Genomic DNA, 16,399 nt, shown 5'->3' with positions numbered 1-16,399 from the left:
GCCAAAAGTGTTGAATCACCCCATAGAATGAACTAATGTTGCTTCATAAAGTTGCATGAAATCTGCTGAATGATGTTACATTAACTTATTGAATTATATACCGCTTTGCAGTTTTCCATATACTTAATGAAAAACTGAAAAAAAATTGTGACATTTCGAAATCTAACATGAAATAATGTACTACTATTAGGGCTTCCGGTAGACTTTTGCGATTGCGTAGATTCTTTACCTACCTACCAAACTAAGAAGGTGATTTAGGTTTAATGCCTGAGTGTTTAAACACTATAGTAAGAACAATAACTATGTTTTGGGACATGATTAACAAAAGTCATGGTCCAAATCAAACCAAACCTTGCCGGAAAAGTGGTTTGATCAACCTATACCACGCCCTGATAATACACAGATCGATTTTTTTTTACAGCACCATGGGTTGCATCAGACTTGGAGGATTTTACAGTTGTAAAAATGCTGTAAAGAAAATTCAGCTCTTTCGGCTTTTGCTGGTGGGTCTTTAGGTTAATCAAATCAGCCTGTTGCCTGTGTAAATAAGTCTTTTGTTGCAGTTCACTTAACTCATTCATTATGTGTTATAAACAGCAACATCTGCAATCTTGAAAACACCCTTAACCAACGTGTTTCCAAGGAAGCTTTATTGTGCTTAATATTAGCCCCCCCCCCCCCCCCCTACCCCCCCCCCCCCCAATTTGGCAGTCTAAATTTGTATACAATTATGGCAAAATATCCCTCTAAACTGCACCACTTAACTCCTTCATCATTCACATTCTTCCAGCTGGCCCTGCTGATGTGATGGGTTGCTAGGTTATAGTGCGTTCTAGAATGTATTCTTAAAGGAATTCTGGGACATAAAATGGAATGGGCGTGATATACTCTTTGTGACTTATTCTGCTCTCACCAAAGTAAGAGCAGAAAAAGTGACACCTGATAATGTTTTATTGCTTGAACAGTTTTCCTCAATAAATCATTTCAAGTAGTTTTGTAGCAAATGGCTGCTTTTAAATACACAATTATAGTCAATATTTTGATAAATATAACAGAAATATGAAGTGTTGAGGTGTGTGTGAACTGCTGAAGATAAAATTGAACATTAAGGATATGTATTAGAAAACACTGTACTTAGCAACTGTTGTCCGATAGACATTTCCAATTGAGTTACTGCCATCCAGTGGTAATTTGTGGGAAAATAACTTGTCGTGAGCCTAGGAAAGCATCATCAGAGATGATCTGCTCATCAGTTAGTGGAATTAAAACGAACCTTTATCTTTAACTTTACCACAGCGATGGCCACAAGTTTTGCATCACCTAGAACTTTAGGATTGAGACATACTTTAAAAAATCTAAACCCTATGAACATAATTTAGATATTTTATTGAACATCATGTAACCAAAGAAACTACAACATGATATCGCAAAAGTCTACCAGAAGCCATAGTATAGTGCAGTATTTCATGTTTGAAATGTCACATTTTTCAATTTGTGTCAGTTTTACGTTGGTAAACTACAAAGCGGTGTGTAATTCAATATGTTGTAACATTATTCAGCAGGTTTCATTCGACTTTATTTGTTAATTCTACAGGGTGTTGCAAAACGTTTGACCAGAGCTGTAGATTCAGTTTGGTGCTGAGGTGTGGGAATATGGGATCTAGATGTCCCCACAGTGAATTTGAACAGGTGTGATCCAACACATAATGAATTCTCTACCATTCTGTTATGCCTCTTATATAGGGATTCTGGTTATAGAAAGTGAAAGCTTCATTTTAAAACAGCTTCACTGGGTTTTCCAGCTGACTATGATCATGAACTCTGAATGAAAGCAGTGCATCCTAATTGAAGAGTTAACTTGTTCTCATATTGCAATTCAGTAAACAATTTATGGTGTATGAATTCAAATTAAATCCCATTGTAGCTGCATGTCTTTACTGATTTGCTTGAATATAATTTCAGTGAATAGCTAAATTCTTCAAAGCCACTGCAGAGCAGTCTGATCTTCATACTTTCCTTCAGGGGTTCAAGAATTTAGGCAAATGAATAAATAAAGAAAGAACAATTACAAGAGGTCTATTTTCATGACCTAAACAGTGATCTTAAATCCTGCAAGCCTTTAACTCTTATTATTTGTCAAGGATGACATCACCAAAGACAATTCAAAACCAGAGAATTGTTACAAATTTCAGGGGGTGTGTCACAAACAGCTGAGTTAAATAAAATAAAGTCAAGACTTTATACATTTTTTAATTAGTGCTGATCCATTTATGGTCTTTCTAAGTACTTCAGAAAATAAAACTGACTCCTGCCCACCGACAATGGTATCCAGGACGGGACAATAAATAAAAATAAAATTTCCAAACAAAGGAGAAACGCTAACTGAAAGGTTGAGAGTTCAAACAAAACAAATAAACAACAAAGTAAAATTATCCAGGCTCGGGTGGCTGTTCTCGCCTTTTTGGACGGTCTGGTGTCTGGCCTCCTGGTGAGTTGTCTCCCTTCAACAGCAGTTTGTTCAAGTCTACCGAAAAATTACAGTTAGCATTTATTTTACAAAAAATACATCAGCACCTCTCCCGTACTTCTGTGTAGTTTCAAGGACGAGCCTCAACTGCTACAACACGGCCCCCTTTATGTGCTTTGGAACGCCCCCTAATCAGCAGAACACCAATCAATGATCAGCATTTTAATCGCCTCCCAGTTCTTGGACTTTCCAGCACATTCCGTGCTGTTGCCCTCAACAAAGATGGTGACCGTCCTTTTCGGGACTTCCGCCCCAAAGGTGGAACTGCTGCATCACGTGATCCTGGTGGCTGGGAAGGTGAATTACAGCATGGGATTGCTTTACCTTGTCACAGTATATTAAAAAGATCATTCAAATATACCTCCCGGAGTGATTCTTTAAAAGGAAACCACAACTGACTCCCAGAGGACAAAGGAACTGGTATAATTGGTGAGCAGTGTTTGCGTCAGCTTGTTTTCAGTTCTGGGTCCCCAGAGGTTTTCTGTTTTTAAGGGACAAAATCACATTTTAACTTCCTCAACAAGATAGCTGAAGGATTAAAAACTATAATATCATGTCTCCCTTTCTGTCCCCCCCCCCCCCCCCCCCTGCATTTTTGTTTCCCTTGACCATAATTTTGGTTGTTTACTTCAGTACTCAATGCAATGAGTCTTGTTTTACTCCCTGAAGTCTTTCATTGACAACAAATATACATATCTTAGCAACAAAGGGGACAATTTGACAACACTTTTAGTGCAATTCCACTTTATTTTTTTATATATTTGTTTTCATAACAGCAAGAATCAATATATAGCAGTAATAATAAAATTAGCATAAAACAAATAGCAGTTTAGGACAGAGTACATTATTTGCAGCAACTACAAGCAAAAAGTAAGTCTGCAATTACATAATAGTAAAACCAAGCATCTGTCCTTTCAGCAGACAAAGGCATGGGACTGCAATACTATGAAGCTTTGTTAAATGATAAGACTGTCCGAAAAAACTAGTGGACTGATGTCACTAATTTTACATAAATTAAGTCATTGTTTGTGTACAAGACCTTAGTTGGCTTTAGAGAATTCATTTTGTTTTCATGTGACAACTACAGCTATGGTGTGTTTTATGATCTCTTGTTATCTCTTTAAATCTGTGATTATTTTTTTTTTTTTTAATATACCACTGAAATTCAGTACATTAGAGTTATTGAATATATCTTGAACATATGCTGCTGTTTTTTTTTCTTCTTAAACATGAAAATATTTTGACAAATGTAAGGAAAATATCGCTTCATGACTTGAACCCATTTGTTTTGGGACCTGCTCTTTACTGTGATGGTAAGGCAGGTCTGGACCGGTGCAGTGTTTGGATCGGTACAAGATCTTGGGAGGATGGCATATCTTTCCAGCTGAAAAACTCCTGGCAAACTACAAGCTGTTCACAAAAAGCTAAGCAACAATTTTGCCTTTTCTTAAAGGGGTTTGGAGTGCTACCTCTGTGCCACTTTTGCAAGCAATTTTGTTCAGCCTGTCATTTTTTTTTAATAACCTAACAAAATTCCTTGTAATTATAGACATTTTTTTATTATTCAAAATAAGATCTTATTATTATACATGTTTCTTTCTTTTTTGACTATATACAGAAGTGCAAAAACTCAACCTTCTTCCCATAGGTTCCAACACTTTCAATTGTAGCATAATCAACCTTCAAGAGTTTGCACGATCAGTGATTCAATCTTACTACGTAAACTTTGTTTATTTGAATTAGTCACAAAGATCCCTTGATCTATTGATTATGCAGCTTTTTTTTTTTTTTTAAACAAGGCCTGTCATCCAGGGATTTAAAAAAAATATTCAAACAATATTTTACTATTTGAAATGGATACAGTAAAAAATAAATTTTACTCTAACATCTAGGAACTAGATTTATTTTTTTATATAATAATGACTACTTACAAACCAAAAAAAAAAAAAAAAAAAAAAATCATCAAAATATTACTCAGTTGTCTGCCAGGATTGTTGCTATAGCAACAACTTAACTTCTTTCTTAGCAATGATTTCCTCATTGTAAGATATCCATATAAAAGGTCTTTGTTCAAAGAATACAAACAAGACAAGAAAATTACTGACATTCTTAAACTTCACGAACAGTAAAATAAAAATAATTTTAGTTTACAATAATACACATAATTAATCAATACTACATATAAATTCAAAAGTAGGAGTATGGTATGAAGGAAACAAATAACTAATTTTAATAGAATTAGTACTCTAAAAAGGTTATCAGTAAAAATCTAATGAAACAAAAATCTACAAACTAAAACAGTATTGAATTTCCTTTAAAAGAAATAGAAAATCAACCTAATAAAACAGAAGAAAAAACTATATAAATGTAACATGATAAAGAAAGTACAATTCTATATGTAAGAAATACAATAACATGTTGTGTTTATGACCTATATAATCTTCTCATGATTGAAATTACATTTTGATGGGTTCAAACCCATAATGTAATCTAAGGCTTATAGATTTACAGTACAATCAGTAAAATCAACACATCATTCTTGTACTAATAAACACATCACTCCTCCTGTATAGGCTAGGAAGTACGGAAAATTCTAGAACAGAATTCTCGCTTCTTCTGTTCCGTTTCTATACTATCAGGAATCTGGCCCCACTTCAGTCATCTATGCATTTGCTGAAAAGGGCTCAACTAATCATCACAAGCTGCAAAATGTTAACAAAAAAACAAAACAAAAAACCTTTGGATGAAAAAAAAAAGGCAGCACAACTAATAAAACATTTTTTCTAAGGCTATATGCCATTAATCTTAAAAAAGTATAAGAACAATAATAATAATAATAATAATAATAATAATAATAATAATAATAATAATAATAATAATAAAAACACATATAAAATTCACCCAAATACATTTCCCACCCTGTAACTATTTAAACACCTCCTGTACTCAATGATTTTGGTTTATCATGCTTCTTTTGACAGTGCTTCTTTCATCATAGTTTAGAGTCACCATTTCATCGACTGTGACTGTAATGTAACATTCAGCTCAAAGCAAAACCCTTCTCCGCAAAGCATTTATAGTCTAAAGACTTCTGACAAAGGCTAAAAAAAAAAAACCCTGCTAAACCCTTTTGCATTTCATTATCTCAGAAATGGCACAATATACTTCTCAGAAAAAAACACTGCATGTTATGCAATATACAAGTTCTATGGTATAATAGTATTATAGTATTATAGTATGAATGTTCATGTCATGCCAGCTGTAAGTAGGTGTGTTGAATTACATCTTAAGGAAAATATACCATTTCTGAGACTGTTTTGACACTGAAACCTTAATGGTGCCCTCTACACAGTTAGCACTAGCAGTAACAAAAAAAAAAGTGGCGTTCATAAGGTAAACACAATAACACTGCAGGAATAATACTCTAGTTTGGATGTACAGTCTATGGCACTTAATGTGTATCCTATAACATGGTACTTAAAGCCACGTTGTGCTTTATAATATACACAGTTGTAGTTTTGCTCAGCACATTCATCTCTGTCAGATACCTCCTTTGCTTCCTCTTACAATCTATGCCGTTAAAAATATAACCCTTACACACAGAACACTGCATGCACAATCGACTCTCATCTATAATGGCATTTTTTTTTTTAAATACAAGGTGCACTTTTGTTATTTGTAAACCATGAAAGAAATATATCAGAATTAAAAAACAAAACCATTTCTTGGTCTACAGACGTACCAATGTTAGACATGATAACTACATCACGGTCTTCCTTTTCGGTGAGGACTAGACCTTTAAAGTAATGGATTATTTATGCATGTGTATTGAAATGTATGCATACAACGATAGTAGAAAAGGCAGACAGTGATGCATAGTGGACAGTAACACAGTCCCCCTCAGCTTTAAGATTAGTAAAACATACAGAGTATATATGTGTCGGTGTGCAGTATTTGTATGTCCAGGTCTTCTGCCCTCTGTCTTGTGGTGTTAGCATGCATTATGTCAACTTCTCCTGCTGAGGGGATGAGGTCTTTCTTTGATGTAATTTTACATGAACGATGACATTTGATCTGTATACCAGCACACTTGTATCTTTAGTATGATCTGAAAAAAATAAACACAAGCATGTTTCAAAGTTATATTAAAACAGCATAACTGCTGCAACAGGTATTATTATTATTATTATTATTATTATTATTATTATTATTATTATTATTATTATTATTATTATTATTATTTATTTCTTAGCAGACGCCCTTATCCAGGGCGACTTACAATCGTAAGCAAATACATTTCAAGTGTTACAATACAAGTAATACAATAAGAGCAAGAAATACAATAACTTTTGTTCAAGCACCGGTATCACTAATTTATTGATAATCAAGGGTTTGTCATATTTGTTCTGAATATTACAAATAAGTAAAAAAAAAAAGGTGCTTTTAAAATGAATATCTGCCCATATTATCAGAATGACTGCAACTGCACAATATTTTATAGTAGTTTATTAACACAACTAATTAAAGATACCAAGTAATAAACGTGTAGTATCTGCAATACTATAGAACTAGATAAAATGATACATCAAATGAATTGCAGCAGTATAGCATTCTTTAACGTAGAGCCCAATAATATTAGGAACATCACCACAAAATATCTTGGGCTTGCCATTGGTGACTTATGAGTGTAACAACAACATTTCCAGTGCAATGAAGATATAATAAACTGCTTGCATATTTTAATTAAAAAAAAAAAAAGAATACAATTATCAAGGCCAATGGCTCTGTTTTCCAAACGTGTTTAAACTTGCAGTTTACCTAATGTATTTAACTTAAACTAACCAACATAATTAGTTTAGAAGCGTAGATACATACTATATTTAGTGAACTACGTTTCTGTTTATCAGCCTTTAAAATGCTCCAGTAATGGAGATATTTGTTTAAAGGTCTTATAAGGTTATTTTGTAGCATCACATTGCTATCCACTCTACACAGGATTTATAGTCGACCATTATATTGCCATGGTAACCATATTCCCAAGGACTCTCACTAACAGCTGTGTTATTGAAATTAATTAGAAAGAGGAAGGGTACTGTAAACGTCATGTGGTAAGACACATTTGAGCAAACTGCATTTACAATTGGAATGTCTGCTAGGAGACAGTATAATCCCAGTTATAAATGTATATGTACCATATCAAACGAACAACGGGCTGCATTTCAAATCTTCCAGTACGGAAAGCAATTTTTACAATTTTACAAATTTCACCTCAGTATGTCATTTACAGTGCCATTCAATTCTATTAAGGTGGAAGCATACTCAAGAAGCAACTTTCACAGATGCTGAAGTATATTGGTTTTAAGGAAATGTAATTGTAAAAGCAAATGTTTCTTGTGTGTTGTGTAATATTAGATTAACGGTGTAGTGCCCAAATTGTTTTAAAAATACAGTCAATCCTTTTTATACCACCAGGTAAGGGCCATGGGCAAGAATGGGCAATAAGTGAGGGTGGCGTTATAGTGAGGGTCAACAAAAAAAAAAGAAAATCACAAACACAGCCTTCTATGTTTGCAATACATTCAAACGTTTTATTTTTTTTAGCTATCCAATTACAGTATCTCCAGGCCATTTTAATAAGACATTAATCTTTTTTAAAACTACAGTACTAGTTCTTAACACAACAGTAGGTCTACTAGTGATGTTTTTATCATCTTTTCCCATCTGTATGAAACATACATGGTTACTTTTGAGAAGTAGTTTATACCTAAAAAAATAAAAAATAAAAAATAAACACTAATTCAGTGTCAAATCACCCAAACAACAATTCCATAAAAACAAAAAAGTGATTTGAACTTTGCTGTTTGTGGCACGACTGTAAGACTGCTGAATACTATCCCCCATTGAGGGATGCCATCTATTTATTGCTCAAAGCAGTTTAAGATCAACAGCGTTCTTTTTTAAGCAGTTAAAAAAAAAAAGTTGAATATGTACAGGCAAACACTTTTTATGTGCCTCAGGCAAGAAAACATTTGCAATGTCTTGCTGACTTGCTTTCTTATTTTTAGATGCATACATGCAGATTTTCTTCTTTTGCTCTGGTGTTAAATGTAGGGTCGACTCGCCATTTTGTACTTTCTGTTTTGCTTTGGGATCGGGGGTGTTGATGACATTGGTATGAACGTTCAGTTAACAACGAATTAGGAAAGCGAGTCAAAGGTTAACTGCATAACTTAGTTGTTTTAATCGGCCATGATTGTTTCGCTGGCGCTACAATGAGGGAAACTACAATTTTTATTTTTACGTTTGCTTGGCTTGGGAAGTTGGCGGGTGGCAGACAGCGGGGTGGCGATATAACGGGTACCAATAGCACTGTTTTTATATTGGTGACATTTGTTCAGAGAGAATAGCTGGTGGTATGCAAGGGTGGCGTTATAAAGGTGGCCGGTATAACGTGGGACAACTGTATATACAGGACAGGCATAAACTCCATCTTGTGGCATATTTAGCCAATGTAGTGATTTTGGCACAGACTAAGCCATGGCAAAGCAATGACAAAACAACAACAACAAGAACATCCCATAGAGGGCGCTGTTGAAGCACATATCACATGGTTTGTTAACTGTAAGTGTTGTCATTAGTGAGCGATACAGTGCTGAATGAATGAGCTCAGGTCTCAAACACACAGCTTATAGATGGTCATTCCCCATCATGTGTAAACTACAAGCCAAGTAGCGTTATGCCAGTCCTACAATTCATAATATATACATATCCTAGAAGTTATATGAACTCTTGTTTTAAACTCAATGTGATGCAAAAAGTATTACAATGTGTTATAGGGTTGAGAAGGTACAGTATTCTGAGCACTGGGTAATTCTCATAAGAAAAGTAGCTTGCAGCCGCCTGTAACATTATGTCATGCTCCAGTTCATACTCCCGAGTTTCATACTCCTGCATTCTTATTGTTTCTCATAAGATAAACGCAGCCTTAATATGCCTCACAGGTTGTACAAAATCAAACATTATCACAGCCTTCTACTATTCAGAGTAGGCCTTCAGGTTTTGCAACACAGGAGCCTTTGTTTGAAGTGCAAGAAGACATGCTAGTGATTCTGAATCATTGCCAGTAATATGTAAAATAGAGAAGGTGGATAAATTAAAGTGAACATTGTTAAACTCACTGTTTTGTGAAGAGACTCCTACATCTGAGTAACATACTTGTGGCTAGTCAGATGGTCTGCAGACATTATGGGTATCTGTAGATTAAAAACAAAACAAAACAAAAAAAAGCCAAAGATTAACATATTCTGGAAAAGCTTAAATTAGAAACATATTTGTAAAATACTGTTTAACGAGGGATCCATATTCATGAATGCACATGTATTAGCTAAAACTTACAGCAACTAAATGAATAACTAATCAGTAGTTGAATATTTGCTGAACAACAGTGAATAAGTGTTGAAAGCTGATAGTAAGATGAGGAAAGCAAACACAATGACCCATGCACCCTGATCTGTTTCCCTTCTTGTTGACCTTCACAGAGTGCAATTTTAGGAATCATTTGCACTATCCCCTTTTTAAAATGATCAAAATGGACAAGAGAGCACCCTGAATGGCAGGCTGTACGTCAATTGGAAGAATAGGCCCATGTCAAGGCTACACTGGTCCATTGTTAGCCAAATGTATATTTAATGTTATATCCAACACACTACTAAGCTCAAAAAGGATATTATTATTATTATTATTATTATTATTATTATTATTATTATTATTATTATTATTAAAGTAAAGAATGCATTCCAGCCTTCAACGTCAAACAAAGAATAAGTACCATCTATGTGTTGTAATGGTGTACTATAATTGCTGTATAGTGTACAGTAATATTCTGCTTGCAATGATTACCGGTGGTACCTCACGATTTTCAGAAAACTATATATTGTGGGTCTATGAGAATAGGACCCTAGGTATGCAGATACTGCAAACATACTTCATTACATATAGTACCTTGCACATTTATATTCTGAAGAAAAACTACATCATACATACCAAATGCATGTATTCTTGGGGAATCTCAAACATGAAAAGGACAAAAAGTGCACAAATTAATATTGTGGACAATAGCGAACTTCACAAACAACAAGCTAGAATTCTTTATCAATGTCTTCAAGGTCTTCTAGTCAAAATGTTTATCGTTTTTTTAAACTAGTTTCTTTTAGCATTGCAGCACACCTCACTATTGTGTGTTTTGTAGACATGAGTGGAGGCACTCAGTTTATCAACCAGTTTAACTGTTAATCTGAAGAAATGGCATCAAACTCAATTGTTGTACATTCTACAATTGCTACATGTACAGCAATTAACTACAGAAATGCAGTGCTATGATCTAGAAAACACTTTAAACACGATGTACAGTTCCAGCCATTAGGAATGGGGGTTTTAAATGAAATGGCATTTGTTTTGGTAAGTAATAATTTCAGTGTAGGCCAACAAGAGGGATATACCAATTCCCTTTTTTAAAAAGCACCGATTTAAGAGCTGTTTATATTGAGAAACAAAGCTGTAAATGAGCAAACCTGGTTGGCTGAGGCTGCTGCAGCGAAGGGAACACTTGAGGCAGACGATGATGCTGCAGACACAGAGGAGGGTGTGGCGCCGTGCATCATGGAAACTTTCAGAGGGAAAATCATATAAGCAAATAGTGTAGCAATATGGGCACAGTGGCACCATGTGGTAAAGTATTGGGGCATGGTAGTGTTATCCCAGCAGAAAGCCATGTGCCACATTGAGATAACATGACCAGCAAGTGGCATGCAATCGGAGGGCAAAGCAGGAGAGCACTCCAGGAAGGGAATGCGGGACAGAGAAAAAAGGGAAATGCTAGTTACCATCATCACCAAGGGAATAACACGGATTAGTTGTTTTTAGGTAAAAAAAAATTTAGAATCAATAATTGTATTCAAGTAGTTTTTGTTAACATGCATTTTTAACATAAGAGACTCAACAAAATGAATTTAAAATCAACACTGCACTTATACAAACCAAATCACACAGATTAAATATTATTCATTATAATATCAAACTTCATCTAAACTGATTATACAAAGATGAACGTAAACAAACCCTTGCACTGGGACTCACAAACCCATCGAAATCCACTAAAAGTAGTGCTAAAGACCAAGAAGGTTTAAACAAATATCATTATATCTTTTTTTTCTTTGTTTTTTTTTTGTTTTGTTTTTAAACAAACATCAGTTACATTTCAAATACATGTTTAATTGGCAGATGTTAGAGAAGGGGAAATGACTGTGCATATTCAACAACGAGCTCAGTCAGCAGTGGATTTTGATGGTGTGTGCGAGCAAGACACAGGGTTGAAGGTAATTAAGAAAGAACGCTGGCACCTACCAACACTTGATGCAGGTGTCATGCACAATATTGAGCCTGCCCATCATGCATTGCAACAGGAAGGTGGATTTGAAAGGGAAAAGAATTAAAAACAACCCATCACAAGTGTAATTAGAAAAACAAAACATTTTAAACAAAAAGGCAAACCTGTTATTATGGGAACAGCATTTATATTGAAAGCACAATCAACTCATGAACTAGGTAACCACAAAATAGTGTTTCTGTGAAGGAATAATTTAATTGTTCTGTGCTGGTAAATCATCACTCCATGTTCTCTCATCAACGACAACCTTCCTTTACAGCCTAGCATTTTATTTAAAGTTCGAAGGCCAAATCAGATTCTTCGTTCTTAATAAATTGTTTAATTGTACATTTTCATAAAGTGTAGGAGGTTATATATATATCGTGACACGGCAAGAGCTCTGCGTGTAAATAAAGTCTGGGTGTTTGTGTTTTGGTGGTGGTTGGCGTGGACGGGGTTAATTCCTGTCCCTGCCAAAAACATGTGAGAATGTGGCTGTTCCCAAACGAGATAAATGGTGTCAATTGGGAACAGCCACATACTGTAAAAGAGAGCTTCAGATCCATTAGAGAGAGAGATGTGTGTGTGTGCGTGTGTGTGTGTGTGTATGTAGTAAATCTATTGTTAGAAATTGTAAAGTTCTTTTCTTTTTTTTTTAATTTGACAATTTTTCACAAAATGAAGATACAGGTATTGAACTAAATGGTTGTCTATTTGACTTTTTAATAGACAGCATGCTATACTTCCAAATGAGATGCTGCAGATTTGACTTTCACAGGAACAACCCAGTGCCCTGTCATTTCTGCTGCACTCAGCACAATTCGGTACATACAGCATTCCTGCACTCTATTTGGGTGGTGAAAGAATGGAGTACCCAGCTTTTCACAAAGGGTTCCGAATTCTGACATGAAACCATTTGTGTCAGAATTTGGTTTGGGTTGACATATAGTTAGCATTAGTGTTAGTCTCAACCATTAGGGTGTGATCATTTGTTATTGTTGTTGTTAAACCTTGGTTATTTAAATCACAATATTGTACATCAACAAAAAAGATTAAATGTGGAGAATTCTGATTAAAGACCCGTTCCAGTTCGAATATGATAGGATCCCTTGGAAGCATGTTTATAACTGAAGTATCTGACCCAGTACCATTCTGACTGTACTGTAAATTCGTTAAGTCTCAAAGTTTGATCTTATGTATACATTTAAGTTTTAAAACAAAAGATCTCCAGAAGTAATGAGAAGGCAGCCTCCAGAGTAATGGCCATGTTTGAAGATTTTCAAACAGACATAAATCATTTTGAATAGAAAATGAATGTATTCCATCTAACGACTTAAACTAACGGGCAGTCAAAAATAACCTCACAATGTCTTGTGGAGGTGGCATACCATAATGGCAGCTTTGTGTACCTCCTCTTTATAGGTAAATATACAGAAATGCATCCCCTTGAACATTTTGCAGATCCTCAACCAAAAACGATTGATACAGTTTCACTAAGAACCTTTACTAGCACACACAAACTGGACAGGAATGTGAAGCATATAAAACTCAAGGCAGCGGTGATACATCAGCTGGGGGGTCAACACTGACAGTGAATGCTGCAGGACCCACAGTGAAATCAAATAAATAATAGAATACATTCAAAACAAAGCAGACATCAATTCTGAGCACGGATCAGGAAGAGAAGGCTTGCTAGCAGGGAAGCCACAGTTAAAATCAGTAAGATGTACAGAATCAGCTGGGGCCTCGTTCTCTAATATGCTTTACGACGGTCTGTAATTTACTCCTATTATTAGGATGACTCATAGACTGGTAAATGAAGCATAAATTATTGGTTATTGTTTTTAAAAGGATCCTACAGCAATCATGTTACAGTAAATATGTTCATTACAGCTAAAGGAAGCACTAAGCAAAGAAAACAAAGAAAGGAGAACAGTCCTCTACTGCAATTTGCAGCGCTAATTCTTGAAAATGAATATTGTGACTGAAGGCATACCACCATTTTTTTTAAGAGAGTGGTCTCCTTTTTCTCTATTGCTTTAGGACAAACCAGGTTTGTATGTTTATTTTATTTATTTTTTAAAAAGAGAACAAATTCTGAAAAAATACACACAAATTATTGGGTTGTTAACTTGTAAGTGCAGGTATCACAAGTACTTCTGCTTTCGCTTTTCTATGGTGTTCAGCACAGAAAGCAGAAGCGCCTACCTGAAGGGATGAAGGCTTGTTGCTGAAACTGCATGTTGGCAAGGGCCTGTTGGTATTGGAAAACACCAGTATTAAAGACTGAGGTGGCACCATTGGTTTTTTCAAGTGCGGGTCTCTTTGGTAATGGGGGAAGTACACCTGGAGGGATTCCCTGCAAATGAGGATGTGTAAAAGAGTAGAGTGAAAAAAAGAATAATCAGTAGACTGCAAAATCAATTTGCAGAGTCCATCTATAGCAACCAGCAAGCAAGCGGCAGACTATACTACTACAAAAAAAAGCGAAAGGCAACAGTACATATAAAACAAAATAATAAAGCAAGCACTGCTCTGATATACAAATTTACAAAATGTCAGCGCTGCATGTTACAATGGATTAAAATGTTTAAACAATACAAAGCTTCAAGCCTACAGTAACACAAATCAAATTCGAAAAGGAAAGCCGCACTGCTAGCTCAAGGAAGATCAACAGTAAAAGCAATGTTAATAATTTTTATCTTAAAGAACAATTTATACAGAAAAAGTACATAAGGATAAAATATATTAACCCCAGACTTTCCACCCAGAAATTAGGCATGCAAAACTTGGAACAGTACATGCAGATTTTAAATATTCAACATTTAAATACTTAAGACTTTTAACTGGAGCCATGCCAACCACAAAGATACAGAAATATTATAAATACAATTTTAACAACCCTCTCAGTATTTACTAAGAACTATCTTCGGGTGATAAACTGAATGTGATTAACTTTATTTCATCAATAGTTTGTCAATCATTTGTTTGGATACTTTGAATACATTTAAATATGTTTTGGGGGAAATACACAATCAATTTATCACTGTCAATGAACTCTTTGCAACAAAAATATTACTAGTAATTATTTGAACACTGTTTTAGTTAAAACTTGTATCTACAATAAAGCTACATGCCAAGCTAAAAGGTGAAAGGTCATAGTACCAGGTCAAAGGTTGCCTCGAGGGGTCGCTTCAGTGATTTGACAGCCGACTGAGTCTTAATTAGCAGGCAGCGAGCACATGATGGCAATGGGCCAATGGGGTTCAAGCGCATTAACATAAACAGCAAGCAGAGGTGCATCATGGGGGCAGCAGTGCATATTTGGGTAGGTGAGAAAAAAAAAACAAATAAAAAAAACAAATCATCGGAATGCAATATACAACGGATAACAAGACTAAGCATGCACAATAAAGACACTACTGAGTTGTTATTGTGAGGCTAAAAGACCAGAGTCTATGTAGTTAATTACACACAAAGGTAATCTAACCAAAGAGAGACAGCTTGCTATCTGTATTTTTGCACAGGAATTGTTGGGTTATCAGTTATCAAAGCAATGCAATCCGGAATCAGGGCTCTCTCTAACGGAATCACACTAGGTTACATATATCAGTGTGTGAAGGAAAATACAACATTACAAAGAGTTGAACAAGGGACAAGGAACAGACCACTTCAAACAAGATAACCCTAACCTTGTAATGCAATTACAGATTATCTGATGATCCTAATTCTAAACGAATTTAAAGGCAAAAAAAAAAAAAAATGTCGTTGGCGACTACTTCTAACATATATAAATATATACATATATTACATATGTAGTGTTCATCAGCAAAAGTACAGATTTCAAACGAAAGGCAAAACTTTTTTTTTTTTTTTTTTTTTGCAAGCGCAACAATTCATTGACTTACCATGGCGCTGGCTGCTGCCTGTGCAGCTGCAGCCTGATTGACCTGGTGCTGCGCGGCTTTTATCTTGGCCTGCAGGTGTGCAGGAGGGTGAAAATATTTACACTTTTCCCTGGAGCATCTCCCTTTAATGTAATCCATGCACACGGTGACTGTGTTGTCATTGGTATCAATCATCGTGCTGTCAGAGGGATGAGCGAACCGGCAGTCAGTTTCACCTCTTGTGCAGTTTCCACGTTGGTACTCCCTGCAAACCTGCAACATTAACCAACGTCGAGTAAGAAAGATAACAGCACCCAAAAACCAGTACGCATGTTGTCTGCCCTGAAATCACTTGCTGTTCTTTTGTTATCCAAATGTGCAAAGGTAACTTCTCCTGATTTTCTCTCATTGGCTTAAAGCAGACTAATATTGGATCATTTCAGCATCATTCCACCAAAACATATTTAATAGAGTATATTTGTTCATGTGTAAATTAAGTTAAAATACCAAGATACATTTGTTTCTATATACAGTACAAGAAGTGTTTTTGTTTGCAACAAA

General features: G+C 35.2%; 1 protein-coding gene across 30 annotated transcripts in view; it reads right to left on the bottom strand.

Moving 5' to 3' along the window:
- Positions 1–3,611: 3,611 nt before the first annotated feature.
- LOC117423576 (muscleblind-like protein 1) overlaps positions 3,612–16,399 on the bottom strand; it is a 61,207-nt gene continuing 48,419 nt past the window's right edge. For 4 of the 30 annotated variants that reach the window (XM_034039580.3, XM_034039588.3, XM_034039579.3 and 1 more), the window contains 8 exons: positions 15,860–16,111; positions 15,117–15,170; positions 14,160–14,310; positions 11,930–11,965; positions 11,098–11,192; positions 10,571–10,594; positions 9,706–9,780; positions 3,612–6,635 (listed from right to left, as the gene is read on the bottom strand). In XM_034039580.3, the coding sequence (XP_033895471.2) occupies positions 9,724–9,780; positions 10,571–10,594; positions 11,098–11,192; positions 11,930–11,965; positions 14,160–14,310; positions 15,117–15,170; positions 15,860–16,111 (669 nt within the window). In that variant the 3' untranslated portion in view covers positions 3,612–6,635; positions 9,706–9,723. Of the gene's footprint in view, positions 6,636–9,705; positions 9,781–10,528; positions 10,595–11,097; positions 11,193–11,929; positions 11,966–14,159; positions 14,311–15,116; positions 15,171–15,859; positions 16,112–16,399 lie in introns of all 30 variants that reach the window. The other 26 variants (XM_058990296.1, XM_034039585.3, XM_058990295.1 and 23 more) reach the window with 15 other exon arrangements.

The sequence above is a fragment of the Acipenser ruthenus genome, chromosome 17 (assembly GCF_902713425.1).
Source record: "Acipenser ruthenus chromosome 17, fAciRut3.2 maternal haplotype, whole genome shotgun sequence".
NCBI classification, from domain to species: domain Eukaryota; kingdom Metazoa; phylum Chordata; class Actinopteri; order Acipenseriformes; family Acipenseridae; genus Acipenser; species Acipenser ruthenus.
This window is presented reverse-complemented; position numbering and strand designations above follow the sequence as displayed.